The following is a 20,112-nucleotide window of genomic DNA, read 5'->3' on the forward strand; positions in this document are numbered from 1 at the left end:
TGTGTGTGTATGTGTGAGCCCTAGTTGTTTGGTTAATGTGTGTGTGTCTGCATGCACACAGCTCCACCATGTGGCTGCCATATACGGTAGTTTGTGGGACAGCCACAGACTGTACCTGCTAGGCTGTACAGATCACTGTCTCCAGCCATGGACACAGTACCTGTGCCTGGCAGGGGTGCTATGGACAGTATCGGGTACCAACCCTGACTGGGTACTGTCATCCGAGGCAGAGGTATGACAACTGGAGTCATGTCCCTGCTGGGACTGGCCAGAGCCACGTGCACATGGTCTACTGGGATGGTCAATGGACAGGCCAGCCCCAGGATTGCTGGGGCTGGTACTGCCACTACGGGAGCAGCTGTGAATTGTGGGCCATCCACGACCACTGCCAGCTGTTGCTGTTGCTGGCATGTGTCTGCATCGACGTCGCAACCGTCCTGCCCGGTCCTGGCTCATGGAAGACGTGTTGTGGAGGGCATCTAATGCCCCCCCCCAATGTCTATCAATGACCTCGGTGTAAATCTGGATGGCACCGGCAAGGTCATGGATGCTGTCATTGATAGGGGTGTAATGTGCCCTCTGCGCCCTAAGTCCCTGCCTGGTGTACCATTCCATACATGCCTGAGCCTGCATTACAGCCCGGAACATACTGGTCGTCATAAGACCTGTGAGGGCACGCCTGCCAAGGGCAATACGACCAGTGGTGCTCCCCCGAGAAGCCCTGGACCTCCGTCTATGTGGTACCATTCCAGGTCTACGGCTATGGCTGCTGTGAGGGGATGCAAGTGCCATGGGTACCACACTCTCCTGGTCAATGCCAAATGTATGCTGTCCCTCACCTATGGCCATTGGTGGTGAGGGATGTATTGACAGTATGAGTGTGTGCATAGATGGGGTTGAATGCTGTGTACTGTCGATTGGCGGACCAACGACAGACCCTGTCAAATCTTCCTGTGCCAATATACATGTGTCGTCATCACCACTATTCGTGGCAGTGGCTTCAGGTTGCCTGCTGCTTTCGCCAACCCCTAACTCAGCACCTGTGAGAGGAAGAAAGGAAACACACGTTACGGTCTGCCCATGCACACATGCACACATGAACACATGAACACATGCATACATGCACACATGCACACATGAACACATGAATACATGAACACATGCACACATGCACACATGCACACATAGACACATGCACACATGCACACATGAACACTAATACACAATAGCTACAGCACATGCACACACATACCAGCAATCCAACACATACTCTATAGTGGGTGAAGGTGGGTGTCAGTATCACAAGGTAGACAGTCATCACACACATGTCAGCATGCAGAATATGTGTTGCACAAGACCATGCAGTGCAAGTGTAGATGCCCCTATTGAATGGCAGTATACATGGCTTTGATGCAACTGTGTAGTTGTTCAGTGATTGGCTACACCCTGGAACACAATGTGTACATGGACACAACATTTCTGTGCAGGTATTATCAGCTCTGCAATGCCCTGTGCCCCATCACTCACAAGTATACATGCCATGGCTGCATGTGTTATCTGTGTGACACATAGATATCCATGTCTGAGTGCAGTGTCTGTGTCCATAGTAGACAATAGTGGGCACGGGTGTAGCACATGCATGCTATGTACACACACGGGATGTGCGGTGCATGTTGACGGGAAGGAATCCCAATGCTCGACATGGCCAGTGTACAGTGGTTATGGTGAGTGTGGGACAAATTGCAGATATGTGGGTGCCAGACATGGCATGGCATGCTACACGACTGCAACATTAAACACCACACATACCCAATGTGTGTCAAGTGACATATACACCCACTAGCATTCCAGGACATATATGTGACACTTTGTGTGGATGGTGACTGCTGTGCATATTGTGTATACTGGCATATGTAAGCACACAGGCAACATGCTATGCATATTGTGTATAGGTGCATATGTTTGCCCACACACAACATTGAGGTGCAAAGAAATGACTGCTATGAGTAGTACTGTGGTCATTGTAACTGGATGGGGTGTAGTACCCTGTGCCATCATCAACATGCATCTTGTGGTCACTCACGGCTACTAATGTGTGCAAAACCACCGCCTAGCATGCTATACCTGAACTGCAGTGCCGAGGCTATGTTCACAATTACACAGCCACCTTGTACATGGGTGTGTGAGTTGCCCAATAGGGAGCTTTGCCTAACATGACTGTGTTATGTGTTGCAGAGTGTTGCACAGCCCCATGATAGGCCTCTACTCCTGAGGTACATCATGTGTGTGTGCATGACATGTGGGATACTGAATTGTGACCTTACAGCGGGTGTGTGGTAATGCCAAATGTAGCATGTTTTTGTGTACTGCGTATGATAAACGTGTTCTGTCATGTACAGCTGTAGTAACTATGCATATCCAATGTGCAGTACAGTGTTGCCACAATTGTGTCTGCTGCACTGTGCATTGCATGTGATTGAGGCAGCTACTGACTTTACTGAGATGATTTATGTCTCACAGCAATCATGCACAGCATGCATTATGTGTAAGTGTGTTACGTGTACATGGCCTACACCTCACCTATGACATGCACATTTCATTACCAATATTAAAGTGTTAACACACTCACCAGCATGTATTGCCTGCCCTGCTGTCACAACAGAGGGACCAAGAAGAATTTGACACAGTTTGTCAGTGGCCACAACTATGGCATTGCTACTGTGAGTGTGCTAAACGACAGTGGAACAACAGTCAACTGTCACAGGTGTACGGATACTGTTCCAAATATCAGTATTGCACACGTTAGACAGCACAACTGCTAAACATACAGTACACATCTCACATATGCATATTCTAACAATACAGGTAACGGTAGTCTACAGCTAGGGCGAATTACCTGCATGCTCCATGTCATCCTGCTGGGTGGCTCCGCCCTCCATAATGACACATGTGTGACGCTGTTGCTGCTGTAGGCCAGGAGCCACCACGCTTAGGAGCAGCTCCTCCACTCTGGTGAGGGGGGATGTATGGCCGCCCCACCACCTGTGGCAAGCTGTTGCCTATAGATATCAGACGCACGCTGTCAGACATGTCTAATTAAATCACTGCAGTGGTGGTGTACCTGCTCATATGTCTGGTTATGCATGCCTGTGTCATTTACCCGGCGAACAAGGTCTTGCCACAGTGCAGTACGGTCATGCTGGTGCTGGCTGGCCCTGGAAAAAAGCAGGTTATAGTGTTGCACCAGGCTGTTCAGAATTTCCTGCTCCTCTGCAGCTGAATACGATGGATTATGTTGATGAGCCATAACCCCAGAAGACAATTAAACGATATGTGTGAGCATGTCATTTGGCATACTTAACATTATGAAGTACAGATATCACTTAACTGCCATATATAGCAGATATCTGTCTATCAGAGGATGCACACATTCAATACCACATATCAGTGCTCAGCCCACAACTGGCTGACAGTGCCTGCAACACTCTATATAACACACCAGTATACACCAGTAGTCAGCACACTGTTTGGGATACAATGCACAACCTTGCCCCGGGGGTATATATCAAGCTAATGCATGAAGAAATATGTCATCCAATGCAATGACTGTCATGTACATTTACAGTATTACCGGTAAACCACCCTAGTCTTTGATGCCATAACCCTACCTAACATATGTGCACGGTTGTTAATATAGCTGGCATACTGCTGTAACAGAGTATACATGTTGCTAGTTACACACACAAACCCTGTAACACACATGTCATTGCGGACATGGTACAGGCATCATTAAACACACATCAGACATACATACAACACACAGATGTATGCCGACACAGATGAGCATTACCTGTGTACCTTATAGTACTGTGTGCCCCTACTTACAGATACCTATGCCTGTGGTATGTAATCTGTGCAGACTACAGGAAACACACAAGACAGTGTTACCAGGGACTGTGAACATACACCATACTGTGCTGTTTAGGCCTACAGCTTCAGGTAGTACAATAGTTCATATGTGAGCTGGAGTCACCAGCAGTACCACTTACTGAGCATACATGTATTGCTTCAGCCTACATTGGGACACCACAGTCGTACACAAGGAACTACATCACAACATATGCCATCCTACTATGTCTGCATCCCAATAACTGACACATCTTTCTCCGGCCTCACACCTAGGACACAGACTACCATGACAGACACAACCTCACACTAAGCTATCACACCTTTACAAACCTTGCACACAGTCACTGTCACACTCATTCCACCTCACATAGCAGGTATTGCACTGAGTACATGTGTGTGTGTTTTGTGTCATAGGTAGGTAATAAGCTATTGGTCCTAGGGCCTAGAGCAGCCTAGCCATATGCTACCCTCGCCTTTGACATACAAGTAATGTGATTTCACTTGCTCCTGTCAACCGAATGCACAGAGGTGACTCCCACGGCATATTACCTATCTCCAAAACAATCATCAGAGGTATGTATGACATCTGCTAATGAGGAGCCTTGTTTGTTCATGCTGGGTGGTTTAGTCCAGAGTATGGCATATTTGTGAATAGGAACATGTACCTCCATCATGTGCTGTTTAGTGAGGTGACAAAGATTAGGGCCCTAGGTCATGTAGCCCGGAGGGACTGTGAGGTGTTGTCATGGTGGTTGGCAGACTGCTATGGGTGTGACATACCTCTGTATGTCCAGCTGTGGTAACCTCTGGGTCGGCAGTATGCAATGCACTCTAGCTATGGTTTGTGAGTCAGTCTGCATAGGGCATGTGTTTGAGGGCAGTATTACTCTTTGTTAGATATGTCTGTGGCCTTTCCACTTGCTGTAGTTGTCATGTGAGGTACATACTACATGGAGCATTGTGATGAGTAGAGGGGAACACCGATCTGTATTTCCCTAGATGACACACCTTTTGTGATGACACGCACCACGTAGACAGATTACATTACTACTGTTGTCACTGTGCTTATCAAAGGGGAGCCTACTGTCCACCTGTGTCCCGTGTACCCTTCTGACAACATCAGTGTTAGGCAGGCTACCACCTATGTGGCAGTAACTGCGTAAGGTGTTTTGAAATGGGGTATGGCACTGTGGTTTCAACACTGGTGTTCAGTCCATGCCTTGGACAACAGGCACCTGTTGCAGTACATATGACCCCGTGTCTCCCTCACTCTCTCTCTTATATATATATATATATATATATATATATATATATATATATATGTGTATATACATATACATACATATATACATATCTATCCATATATATCCATATCTATCCATAGCTATCCATATCTATACATATCTATACATATCCATACATATCCATACATATCCATACATATCTATATATATCTATATATATCTATATATATCTATATATATCTACATATATCCATATGGGTTCATGTCAGTACACCGACAAGTCGGGATATCGACATTCACTCCACCGACACATGAAATAATCGAAACCGCAAACACGGACATTTAACAGGTAAGAGGTTTACATTTCGCTAATCATGCCTACCACACATGCATAACACTGCCACACTTACTAAAACATGGTAGGCATGATTAGCGAAATGTAAACCGCTTACTTAAATGTCCGTGATGTCGATATTTCATGTGTCGTGTATGACATGTCGATATCCATATATATATATATATATATATATATATATATATATATATATATATATATATATATATATACATCAATATATATATATATATTTATCCATATATATCCATATATATCTAAATATATCCATATATATATCTATATATCTATACATACATATATATGTATATATGCATGTATATATACACATACATGTAAACATCCATTGCTGTACATATAGCTGCACATATACTGCCCACCTTTCATGGTGGGGATGTCAATTATGCAACAGTTGTGAGACATACGGTTATGTAATACTATTGCACAATGTTGTGCAGAATGCATTCTGCAGTCCTCAGGCTGCCTGTAGCTCAGTCCCACAGCGTTTAACACCACATGACATATACCGGCACTGCTTGCTTTCTGCAATGCCACACACTACAACCTACATACATATGTGCACATAGCAGCCTTCAACAACATACTTATGTCCAGCCTTCACTAACAGTTGCAGTATTTCCCTTGCCCTATGCAAATGTGCATGTACATATAGATATGGACTGCTGCCACATATGGATGATTCGCAGTATGTAGAGCACCCTTCAGACACATCTTTCGGATGTCACCAAATACATATCTGTTACATACCTTACCTTTGTATTCCTCACCTCCATCTGTTGTAGGTGTTGTTTTTTTATTTTTTATTTATTTATTTATTTTTGGTTTTGTTTCCTCTGTGTGTTGCTGTTTGTTTTCAGCATCTGTCCCCTTCTGCCTGTTTGTGTCTGTCTGTCTCTGTCTGTCTCTCTCACTCGTGCTCTCTCTCTCTCTCTCTCTCTCCCAGTTGTTGCAATGATATCATTGCATGTGTGGACAGCAGATACAGGCTGCTTTTCTAGGTATCTGCACATGTGCATGTGATGGCCTCTGCACCAATTGGTTCCCACCATTTAGTAATTGCATGCAGCCTGCTGTGTGGTAATTGCAGTTCTCACTGTGATTTCAGGACACTGCTATAAAATAATAGGTTAGGTAGGCGTAGCCCTTTCAGTTTTGCAAGGTGGGGACCATGCTTGTTTGCTGTGGACACTGTTGTCTCAGTCAGAAGGTTAGTATATGTCTCATATCTGAAGCTGGGTTGTAGCCATTGAAATGCTTGTTGTACTGAAACCTGACTGTTGCTTCTTCCAGTACACTCTTCTCAGTCTGTAGGTTTACTCACACTTCCTAATGCTAACACTGGATACATGGGAGTATGTACTTTCTTTTCAAATTAGAGAATTAACTGGCATACAACAGTACTTATTTCAATGTATTCCTATGGCTTTCCTATTTTCCCTTTACATTCACTCATTGTAATGCATGTTATATTTCTTTCAGCAGCAAGTTATTGTATATCTGTTGTGGTGTAGTGGTACTTCATGCAGACTGGTGAGTCCAAGGTCCCGCGTTCGAGACTGATAAGGTTTTTTATTTTGCTGCTGAGCAGTACAAGGGCCTTGTCATACAGAGTGACTAAGGCACTTTTAAGCAGTTGTAAGCAGGTTTGCATGGGTTTGCGCGACGCTTAGCGATGCTAAGCTAAGCTTAGCTTAGCTTAATTTATTTTAGCAATACTAAGCCAAGCTTGGCTTAGCTAATCATATCTTAGCAATGTTAAGCTAAGCGCACACATGTGCACACTGCTGCAAACCCGCTTACTACTGTTTACAAGTGCTCACTCCCGCTAACTCCTGCGCTCATTTCTTTGACAGAAAAGTAAATGGGGAGATAGGAATGTGGTGATAAAGGGTGCACAAAGAGGGGAAGACAGTAGGGAAACCAGCTTGGGATGTACAGGATGGGTGTGGAGAGGGTCCATAGCTGCCCATTTCTTTACCAGCAACAGCAGTGCATATGCAATACAGTAGGAGGGATATTTGAAACCTTCCACCCCTGAGAGAGGGGTGAGGACATCTAAGTGTGTTGTACTACCAGTTATGAATATCAGGCACATGCACTGTTTGTGAACTGCTACACTGTCATTAGTACGTTACTCACTTCTGGACAATTTGTGGTTTGTTTGTGTTGACATTAGCACAGTCTGCACAGGACAACTGGACATATTGCACTACTGTGTATGCCTACCTACACCCTTGGTTTTGCCTGACTACACAGGTATATAGTACCTTTGGGTAGGGGTGCAGAAGTGCAGAGTGCATTATTTATTATCATGTGATGTTTATCTTACTGAGCATGCAGAGTTGCTGTGTACCTGTAAGTCTATAAAGGCTAGTAGTCTGTCTGAGTAGCTCCCACCTGTGGACAAATCCAGATGGTAGACAGAGGTCAGCCTAGTATTCTTTGACTGTGCACCACAGCGGTCTTTTCAGCACCTGAACAATGGCATTGTCACAGGTGGTTGCTAGCAGTACATGGCTACATCCTTTGATATTTCTGTGTTGTACTTCTACATAAGGGCATGCTTGTGGGATTCATTCTACAGCTATTTGCAGAGTGTGTAACAGCAGACAAGCTGATATGCCTGTGTATTTCTGACTCTTCCAGGCCTCAGATACTCTCAGGTATATATTTGAACAGCCATGGGGAAAGGTACATATAACTGGGATACACCTGTGATATATTTCAGACATTTTGCAGTTCAGACTTTGGGGGATTCAGAGCATATGTATTACTACACCTTTTCTGATGTGCAAGCAGTGTCTACTCTCACTTATTGACATTTGTCATTAAGTGAGATTCCCCACCTTTCTGCCTACTGTTAGTACATTTTACAGGGAGTCAGAGGGGCACAGCTAACATTTATTTACAAATCAGGGTCATCACTGTAGATCAGTCACTGTTGGGAGGTCTGGCCTGTGACCTATGCAAATATGCCAGTGTTTATTCTGCACTGATACTGTGTGGGGTTTGTAAGGTGCTACTGTAACATTATTCCCTACTAGCATGGCTGATTCTCTTTTTACAGTCATGCCATGCAATTCCATAACCCCTGCTGATTAAGGCCCACAGAACTAGATTTGTGTTATGCCATTCCTATTTTCCCTTTACATTCACTCATGGTAATGCACGATATATTGCTTTCAGCACTAAGTTATTGTATATCTGCTGTGGTGTAGTGGTACTTCATGCAGACTGGTGAGTCCAAGATCCCAGGTTTGTGACTGACAAGGTTTTTTATTTTACTGCTCAGCAGAACAAGGGCCCTGACATGCAGAGTGACTAAGGCACTTTTAAGCAGTTCTAAGCAGGTTTGAGAGTGACTAAGGCACTTTTAAACAGTTGTAAGTTGGTTTGCGTGACGCTTAGCAATGCTTAGCTAAGCACACACAAGTTCACACTCGCGCAACCCCGCTAACTACTGCTTAAAAGTGCTTACTCCTGCTAACCCCCGCGCTAATTTCTTTTAAAGAAAAGAAAATGGGGAAATAGGAAAGTGGTGAAAAAGGGGGCACAAAGAGGGAAAGACTGTAGGGAAACCAGCTCGGGATGTGCAGGATGGGTGTAGGGAAGGTCCATAGCTGCCCATTTCTTTACCAGCAACAGCTGTGCATATGTTTGAAATTTGGTGTGAAATTTGAAACCTTCCTCCCCTGACAGAGGGGTGAGGACAACAAAATATGTTGTACTGCCAGTTAGAATTATCAGTTTACATATCCAGCGGACATGTTTGTGAATTGGGCAGCTATGTATGGGGCGCAATTTTTTTGTGGGAACAGATTGCCTCTTTTTTTAATTTTTTTTTTCAGGTGAGAGTGGAATGTGAGGTAGAGGAAGTAGGTATATTTGGGGAGATAGGTTGGGGAGGTAAACAGACAAGACAAACAAGATGCATACAGGGGCGGAGTTTGACTTATGGGGTGGGTGAACACAATTGATGGGGAAGGATGTTTGGAAATCGCAAGCCCATGAGCCCACAGATGGTAACAGTGGAACTGAGATCCCCACCCATGGGCAGTCACCACTGCACCTTCACAGCCCTGAGGGTGGCTGTGCTTAGGGCTGTGTAGGATGGGCAGGCTCAGCTGAGAGACACACCACTCTCGCCTCAAGCTGGCATAGGGGATCAGCGACTGAACGCTGGATCTCCCTATGCACCACAGCCCGGACCCTAGCAACGGTGACAGGTGGCCCTCCTCCTCACACGCTTGCATGGGAGGATGAGCCCCATCCCCTGCAGCGCTTCCACCTGAAGGTGGCACAGGACCAATGGAGAAGGGGAGCCTGGGCTGGGCACCAGAGCCGCTGGTGCCAGGTGCACTCGCCAACTGAGAAGGGATAGGTGGGTCCGCTGGGACTGGCCTTCCCATACATTCTGTGATTAGGTCTGTTTAATTACAACATAAACAACAGCATTCCAGATTAGTTGTAACAGCATGCAGTAATATTCCCATTAACCCAACACACCAAGGTTCCAACAGTTGAACAGCAATCATAACACATGCATATATTTTTTTGAGTTGTTTACTTGCTGGAGCAAGGTCGTGTGGCGCTGTTTTTCGTTTTTTACCAGTTTTTTGCTATTTGTTGTTTCACATGCATATATTGAATGACAGTGGATATTCCAACAGCATGCAGGGATGTTTGGTAGCAACAGGCCACCATGAACGTGGTGTTTGAACAGGGCACATGCATCAACATCAATGCAAATATTTATAAAACAATAGGACATATGTCCCAACAAATATTTAAGATTACACATACCCACTGAGGTGTGGAATTGCATGGTTTATGCACATACGGTAGGGTGTAGAAAAAACCTCGGTTAGCATCTTATAATGACCTTTTAGTCTACACTACATTCCCAGTGACTGCAAGTGTATATCCCCTACCTGTATTATTACACTTGACCATACATTAGGTTGCGTCATGGGTTTGGCTAGTTCAATATATGCCTGACCTATATCTGACATACTAACTGTCCAGGATGCAGATATTACTGCTACATATTTCTTGTTTGCATTTATATTTCTTTATCTACATATCTGGGATGTTTTCACATGACATTTACACTTCGATTTGTACTGAACCCTGCATTTCTTGACACACACTCACATTTCTGGTGAATAATTACATGCTACACGTGTGCCAGGTTTACTTATTCATGCCAGCCAGTAACTGACTATTGTGGACTGTATATATGTTTCACAGTTACTAGCACTTCCATCACCCACTTTATATGGGACTGCATAACTCTGGGTTGCCAGCACATTTTCAAACAGTACTGTTTGTATAATGCAAGGGTACAACAACATTTCAGACTCTGTGACACAGACACACTCTGGGTTTTAGACCTTTATTAATAACATTGTACACTTTTCCACAGGCTCGCTCCTTTATTTGTTTTAACGGTGTTTATCGCAGACATGTTCAAGACATATTATACCTTTATTAATTGGTTAGAACAATCTTTTTTCAGGCTCACTCACTTATGTTATATGACAGTGCCTGCAGAGATATTATTCCAGACATATGTTACCTTTCTTAATGGGTTACTATGCTCTTTTTCTGCCTCTTTGACGTTTTTATCTGACAGTACATGCAGAGGACTTATTCAGGCAATTCTATGGCTGTTTTATTGGACTACAACACTTTCTTTCATGCTCTCTCTCCCATATTTTATATAACAATACATGCAGAATAATCACTAACCTGCCTGGTGGCACAGCCTTAGCAGCCTATCAGCATAGGCTTGCTGATTTGTAGCACGGTCATCTGCAACTGCAAACTAAATGAAGGGATATTGAGACATACCTATCCGTTATACATACTCCATTATCAATTCTTACATACTGCATTCCATGACTACATACTCAGTTGTGGGGCATTATGCATCCTATGGGCTTCCTGTATCTACTGGTTCAGGCGGTCCTGCTTTCATCTCTTCAGGTCTGCATGGTGGTGACGGACCTGCTCACCAGTCCGAGGAAACCTGTGGCACTGGTGAGGTCATGAGCTAACCGGTTCCAAGCCTCTGCCTTGTACTCCATCCCTTGGAACTGGCCCTGCAGGAGTCTTGACTCGTGATGGTGGACAAGGAGCCAAACCATGTATTTGGACTCCGCAATGCCCCAATGTTGCGCTTGTAAGCATGAACCCTCTCCTGCACCTGCCATTCTGACTGCAAATGTGAACTACAATCAGTTATGGCGAGTATTCCTGCCTATGGGGCTTAAATATGTCGCATTTCCCACACTTTTTTGTGATTGGACATTTTGTAAAATTCCCGGCTGACTGCAGACCTGCTTAGTAATGGTTAAACTACTATTCGTAAGTTTATGAATGTTAATAGTGGCTGCTTCCCCTATGTTGTCATGGCTTAGTGATTCTGTACTGTGATTATGATGCACAGGGTCCTGGGTTCGAACCTGGTCATTCATTTATTTTAATACTGTCTAGACAGGCTAGGGGGTGTGGCTGCATTTAAGCAACTTAGATCTATGTTGCTCCACGGTGCCCTACGGTGTCCTGGTTGGCGAGGCGCACACTTCCGCGCAAACACATTGCGCTGGGTAAAGCGCTTTTAAACTTTGGGCAACTCTATTGCGCTGGGTAAAGTGCTATTAAACTATGGGCAACTCTGTTTAGCTGGGTAAAGTGCTATTAAACTATGGGCAACTCTGTTTAGCTGGGTAAAGCGATATTAAACTATGGGCACCTCTGTTTAGCTGGGTAAAGCGCTATTAAACTATGGGCACCTGTGTTTAGCTGTGTAAAGCATTGCTTAACACCAGGCTATTATATATCTGGGTCCTTTAAAATATATATTTTGTTCACTGATACATTGGCCATGTCACTGCTTTTAATAAAATTTTAATCATATATGTCTGGTATTATTTCAAATACTGATTTAAAACATAAATAAAAAGGGGAGTGGTGGGACTCAAACCATGAATGCCTTCTCTTTGTGTATATGCTCTACAATTACGCTATTGCAATTTGGTGTGATTTGCATGAACATTCTTTCTTATGCTCTTCCATGTCAGAATTGCTAACTCTAGCTAAGCAATGGGCACACCCATGCAAACACGCACAAATACGGGCAGCTATATCGTGGATTTAAAATATATATATATATATAATTATTTACTTTATATAAGTGTGATGGGGGTTTACAGTGTCAGGGAGTGTGGTGTTGGGTGCAAGTACATTTGAGCGAACTCGCTCTTGTGTGTTGACATTATGCCTTTTAAAACCTTGCAGGGGTGTGCACATTTAGACTGCTCGGCAGTCGGACACGCCCCCTGCTTTCCTACTCAGTCCGTGTAAGAGTTACGGTTGTGTCAGCGTGCCCTCATGAATATTCATGGCACGCTGATGTCAAACCATTCAACTGCAGCCTCCGAGTTACACGGAGGATTAGTGAATCCGGGGGAATGTTTTTTTTATAGACTTGGAGATTTGAATATAGAAGAATAAAGTTGTTTGGTAAAAGGTTTCCTTAAAAAATACAAATTTTCACAGCATTCAGTTAAAATAGTTACTGCATGAAGAATATTTTAACAGATAAAAATACATGGAAGGCAAAACAGATAAACTGTTAAGTAATACTGTATTGTGGAAAAACAAATGTAAAAAAGTGTTCTAATAAACTATCAGATTGTCAGCATCTGAAAAAATACCATTAGTGTTTATGGCAAAAAAATGTGGTAAAAGTGGTATATATTTGTCAGGCTGCTCACCAATGTTAACCTAGTGATACTGAATGACAGTATTAGACATATCAGGAGCATGGCATTTTAGTCAGATAGTTAACTTTTAGCCTCTACAAAATGGCAGCAAAGTAGAAATGCTGTCAACATTACAGTAATCTCAAACACCCTGGCACTAGTCTTATAATACAATGCATTATGGGATGCATACACTCTTAAAATGACAAATATACACAATAGTCTTAAAGTAGCATTGTCTATAATACATATTCACAATGAATAGATATATATATAATATATATATATATATATATATATATATATATATATATATATATATATATATATATATACATATACACACACACACACACACACACACATATATATATATATATATATATATATATATATATATATATATATATATAAATATATATATATATACATATATATATATATATATATATGTGTGTGTGTATATGAAATGTAAAGGTCATGCTGCTAAACGCTAGGAGTATTAGAATGAAACTGCACTCATTGCAAGCATTCCTTGCCCTGGAGGATGCTGACATTTGTACAGTCACTGAAACCTGGTTCAAAGCTGTGGAGAGCATCCCAGTCTTAGCAGGTTACTCATCCTACCGTACTTTCAGACCCCAAATGGAGGGTTACAAAGCCAAAGGAGGTAGAGTTTCAATATTTATCAAAGACATACACACCTCCAGGCTGGACAAATGGGATGACTCACAGGAGACACTCCAAGTGCAGTTAACCATTCACAAAACACCTATTCAAATCATTGCTAGCTATAGATCCCCAACCATGAATCAGGATACCCACTCCACCTATCTGGACTTACTTGAATCCATCAAAATGTAACCCTCTACCCTGATCCTGGGTGACTTTACCTACCCAACCATAGAGTGGAAGACCTAACATGAATGGACACAGATTCCTTGACTTCATCAATGCCAATGCATTGGATCTGCTGGATTACAACCCTACGAGGGGTGAAAATATCCTGGACCTGGTCCTAACCAACATGAGTAGCCCCTGTAGCACTCCTACAGTCTCATCCTCCTTGGTAAGATCTGACCTAAAGCAATCACTTTTGAAGTCACCATCTCCCCTGACCTCCCCCCTTGTCAGGGTCAAATGAAAAAAACTTTCCAAAGCTGATTACAATCACCTCAAAGCAGGTGTAAGCAGCTTCACACCCACCATCTCTTCAATTGGACCAAGCACTAATGTCCAAGCCTACACCAAAAAACTATATGAGCACCTACATAACTGTATGGACTCAGCAATACCTGACAGGACCAGATCATCTTCCTCAAGGAAGAGTAAACCTGTTTGGTGGACAGCAGCAATAAACAACCTCTATAACAGAAGGAAACAATTGCCGTCCAGGGCCAAGAAGGAGCAGGTGCCAAGTTGGAAGCAATCTCTCCTTTGTCTGAACAAGCAAATAGTCCATTGGTGAAATCCTCTAAGGCTAAATTTGAGTCCAAATTGACCACATCCACCAAGGACAATCACAAGGCCTTCTTCACATAAGTCCGCAATCTCAAAGGCAATACCCAAATCTGCTCTGAACTGGTCGTCAATAACACCACATACAGAAATGCCATAGATAAAGCCAACCTGCCTGCAGACAGGTTCAGTGAAAACTTCACCCCCCCTGTCCCCCCATCAGAAAACCAGGACATCCCCAGTACCTGCACCCCTCCCCCCATCACCAGGGAGTAGGTCCATAATGCCCCCTCAAAGGCAAAAAATACAGTCTCCATGGGACCCGATAACATCCCTGGCTGTATCCTACATGAACTCAAGCATGAGCTCGAAGCCCCGCTAGATACCCTTTTCAACCAAAGCCTGAGCACCAGCTTCATCCCAGCTAAATGGAGGACAGCCACTGTCATCCCTCTACACAAAGGTGGAGCATTCACTGATCCAGGCAGTTTTAGGCCCATCAGCCTAACTAGCCTGATCTGCAAGGTCATGGGACACATTATCATAGACCTTATAAAGAAGGACATTGGCATCCTCCAAATGTTTGATCCCCACACAGTTTGTTTTTGTCAAAGGGAGATCATGCCTGTTAAACTTTGTCAACTTCTTTAAAACAGTCACCAGACCCATGGACAAGGAGAAGATCATGCAAACGGCTTACCATGACCTAGTCAAAGCCTTTGACACTATTTCCCATTCAGGCATAATAGATAAACTCTCCCAGCTAGGTATCAACCCATATGTTAACAGATGGGTAGCTAACTGGCTCACTGATAGAACCCACTCAGTCAAAGTAGGGGAAGCCACCTCTAGTAGTAGATCTGTAACGAGAGGTGTACCCCAAGGATCGATCTTGGGGCCTCTACTCTTTGGGATATACTTTTCTGAAGTGCAATCCAAAACCAGTGGCCTGTGGCTGACCAGGTTTGCAGATGACTGCAAGCAGGGTGCTGTCTTAAATTCCCCTAGTGATTTGAACATCCTTGAAGAGGGCCTTACCCAAACTAATGACTGGTGCCAGAAGCATGGCCTCAACCGGAATGACAAGAAATGCATCATTATCACCTTTGGGGAAAATGTTGTTGTCTATTGGTTTATCCCGGTTAGGGTTCACCACAGCAGATCACTGGTCTGCTTATAATTGGCAGTGGAGTTTTATGGTGCTGAGTTACCAGTCTGACACCCAACCTTCACAGAAGGGGCACACGCACTCTCCCACCTACCTGCATGTCTTTGAAGTTCAACCGACCATGAGGAGGACATGCAGACTCCTCACAGAAGGTACTCCAGCTGAGAATCGAACTGAAGAACCTCTTGCTGTGAGGTGACAACACTAACTGCTGCACCACTGCGGCCTCTCTTTGGGAAAAATGTCATCTCCACTAATTATCACATTAATGACAATGTACTAATCATACAATCAGTCATGAGGGACTTGGGCACCCAGGTTGATAGCAACCTGACTTTTGACCACCACATTGCTTCCATTGCACAGAAGGCTTTCTACATGGGTTCTAAGGCTATTTCTTATAGGAACAAGGAGATCATAACATCCCTGTACTCCTCCCTTATCAGAACATTATTAAGTACAATGCCCCCTTCACCATGTACCTTGCTGTTGGAGAGACCACAGACGTTGCTGACCAGGAAAATCCAGGGTCTCAAACATCTATCCTATAAAGATAGGCTAAAAGCCCTGTTCCTCTACTCAGTCTCAGACAGACTGCTCAGAGGTGACCTGTGTCTGGCATACAAGGCTATTTCAGACCCAACCTTTATGGAGTTGCTGCATATCCATAAGACAAACTCCACTCGCACAACCTGCATGTAATGCCTTAATGTGGTCTGTAACATTAATAGAACTTGTTGGCGGGAAAGATTTGTGATCCAAGACTCCCACGTCTGTGGAATAGATTCCCTCTCCATATCAAACAGAGTACCTCTCTAGCCCTCTTTAAGAGGAACATGGATGACTGGATAGGAAACAGAAATATATACCACTGGGATCCCACTTGTATTCCTGATGGACTGGGGAAACAGGTGCTGACTTTGAGGGAACATGGGCAAAATTCTTGGCTAGGCTTATATGGGCTTGTGGGCCAATAGCCAAGTATCATCCTATGAACCTATGAATATGTGCATTACATGCATACACTGACCTGCTGTATAGGGCTGTTTTACTCATAATCATTGTACATTTTTTTTTTTTATTTTACTTTAGGTTTTGAATAGGCTATTGTTTTCCTGGGATTTAGAAAAACTTAGTAAGATGCAGTAACCTTAGCTCTAAAGGTTTCCACATGGTTTTAAGTCTTTCTGATTCAGAGACTATTCTACTGCTGACATTTTCTCATCATGGGGCTCTCAGGACAGACTGTGGTCTTGCAGATGAAGCCGCATGCTAATCTGACAGTCTTTGGGCTGGCTAATACTAATTAGCCATATATACTCCCTTATAAATGTCTGCGGATCCAAAAATTACAAGGTTAAGCAACTAAAATTTTACTCTGGGAGCAAAATGTGCCAGTTATAAAAACCATTGCATTCACCCTTTCACTTCTATGGGACTATTCATAGAGCAAGTAAATTCAGCATAAATATGGAGATGGGGTATATTAGTGTATGTATGGGTATGGATGTGTGTGTGCATGTCTGTGGAGGCATGAATAAAGTTGTCTGACTATATGTGTGTGTGTGTGTGTGTGTGTGTGTGTGTGTGTGTGTGTGTGTGTGTGTGTGTGTGTGTGTGTGTGTGCATAAGGGTGTATGTTTGTATATGAGTGGATGACTGCCTGGGTAGTTGCCCAGGAAGGGGGGCTATGCAAGGAATTGACAGTCAAGTTGCATGTGTGTGTGTGTGTGTGTGTGTGTGTGTGTGTGTGTGTGTGTGTGTGTGTGTGTGTGTGTGTGTGTGTGTGTGAGTGTGTGTGTCAATGTGAGATTGTGTGTGTGTGTGTGTGTGTGTGTGTGTGTGTGTGTGTGTGTGTGTGTGTGTGTGTGTGTGTGTGTGTGTAGTGGGGGTTCCTTTGCTAATATGATGCATGATCTAATGATAGCACATTCAGGTAGTAAAGAACCGATAAATGAAGACTTTCTTATTCTGTTCATATCTGTCTGTGAATCACATTTTCTGGAAATTGTTCTAATTGATCAACCACTTTGGGAATTAATTACATATGGTCAGCATTTGACTGAATGCCAGGGTTTTTTAACTTTGACTGCATTTACTGTTTGAAATAAATCAGTACAAGCAATTATTTTTATGATATTAAGTAAGTCATTTTAATGTCTTGCAAGTGGAATATTTTGCAGATGTTAGTGTAAAATGGACAACTAATGGAACACAGCTGTGGGCTAATCAGTTGTTATTTCTGTGGGATACATAAGGTAATGCTTGAGATTTTTAACACTATTTCCTTGCTGTGACAACATGTATATTACAGGTGTACTATTTGCTCAGCATCTTCTGGATGCTGAATTGTATAAACTGCATGTTCACACATGGTCACTGTTTTTCCAAGGCTCATTCACCTCAGTTAGGCAGCAGCTTTGATGGCCCTTTGACAAATAACTGTATTGTACATGATAAATACATTGTGATTACTGTAGGAACTTGTGATTGCTGTAGGGACGTACTGTACATTACATTATTTGACAATCCATTATTATATGCTTACATACTGTGCATTGCAATATTAAGTGTGTTATTGTTAACAAAAACACACGTGATCTCAGATATTATGCACACCTATAGACAATTTGGACTCTCACCAATTCACATACAGCATATCATTAGGATATGAGAGGGAAATGGTGAGCCCAGCACAGTCCCATACATTCCTTGGGAGGACATGCAAATTCCACACAGAATGCTTGCTGGCTATGAACTAAACTTGGAATCCAACTCTAGTGAGGCAGCAATGCATAGTGGTGTGACATGATGCCACCCTCCATGACTAAATACTATGTATTATGCAAACAGAACAATTTGCATTACATACTTTTTGTCATGGGCTAACTCACTGAATGTCAATTTTGACAAGTTTGTCCCATAGATGTCCTTTATTGTGGAGATTTGCAGGTGGGCAGGACCCTTTCAAACCTCATCATGTAAGTTCCCCCCTCCCCCGCACTTATTAATATAAACAATCTCCAATGTCATACCTCTTCTATGGATGGGACAATGGCAATAAAATGGATTTTCAGTGACTATGCCCGCAACATAAAGAATTCTTCCTAACAGTTTCAACTATACATGTCTCTGATAGGCTTGAAATGTGACATAGCACCTCATTAAAAAAAAAATCAGTGATTTCCAAATTACTGCATAACTATAACAAAGCTACACATTCTGAATAAATAAATGGGCAAATGATAAGAGTTTCACAAAACACATTACCTATGATTTTGACATGAAATGTTGAGAAATTGAAACTAACATCCTATTTTGTATTGAAGGTCCAAGATCATGTCTGGGTGAGAATCTTGCTCGGATGGAGCTCTTCCTCATCTTCATCAATCTGCTGAAGAACTTTGAGTTCATCTGGCCTGACAGTAGCAGAGTACCAGACATTACACCAATATTTGGGACAGTGATATCACCACAGCCCTTTACAGTGAGAGTGAGACAGCAACAGCCCTGAAGGTTTCAGCAGTTCTAAAGACAAAGAGGACATTAAAAAACAGAAACTACCACGAGAGTTTGTTTTCTGATTATGGAATGAACTTTGGTAGCCATACATGCATAATTAATAAACAGAATTATGAATATGATAATATATTTTTCTGATTATTTTTTTAATCTTAGTTCCCATCTTCAGTCAGACTCATTTGATACAATCTGTTAGGTGTAAATGCATTTTCAACAATTACTGTAGAAAAGCCCTCCAGTGTCAGAGAGCGTTCTAATGCACACAAACGTCTTACAATAAAACTGCTTCTACAGTGTCATGAAGTCACCCTAAATCTATAACTGCCTTCTCTTCCATCCACTCTAAATCTACCTAACATCACAAGTACTCCCAGCTTTGCCCTCCCAGTCATCTTTTACCTACATTTATTGCCACCTTTATGCTGTACTGCTCTTACCATTATCTAGCTGTCTTCAGCCTCGCTCTTATCACACCTATTTCTTTTATTGTAAACCCTTAAGCCGTTCTATTTCTATTAATCTCATATAATTTGATATGCAACTTTTCATGCTATTGTATTAATAACCCTTTAACATTTCTTAGAACATCTGTATCCTGTTTGAGTTTTGTCTATATCCTTTCAGTGCTTTACATGCGTATGTATCTACCTTTTTGCCTGTATTTTG

The 20,112-nt window shown here is 42.8% G+C and overlaps 1 protein-coding gene across 4 annotated transcripts in view; it reads left to right on the forward strand.

Moving 5' to 3' along the window:
- LOC122809626 (cytochrome P450 2F2-like) overlaps positions 1–19,568 on the forward strand; it is a 916,584-nt gene extending 897,016 nt beyond the window's left edge. For all 4 annotated transcript variants that reach the window (XM_044081263.1, XM_044081260.1, XM_044081261.1 and 1 more), the window contains exon 10: positions 19,254–19,568. In XM_044081263.1, coding sequence (XP_043937198.1) covers positions 19,254–19,438 — 185 coding nt within the window. In that variant the 3' untranslated portion in view covers positions 19,439–19,568. The remainder of the gene's footprint in view (positions 1–19,253) is intronic.
- The last annotated feature ends 544 nt before the right edge of the window (positions 19,569–20,112 follow it).

Source organism: Protopterus annectens, chromosome 8.part0 (assembly GCF_019279795.1).
Source record: "Protopterus annectens isolate FY-2018-M chromosome 8.part0, PAN1.0, whole genome shotgun sequence".
NCBI classification, from domain to species: domain Eukaryota; kingdom Metazoa; phylum Chordata; order Ceratodontiformes; family Protopteridae; genus Protopterus; species Protopterus annectens.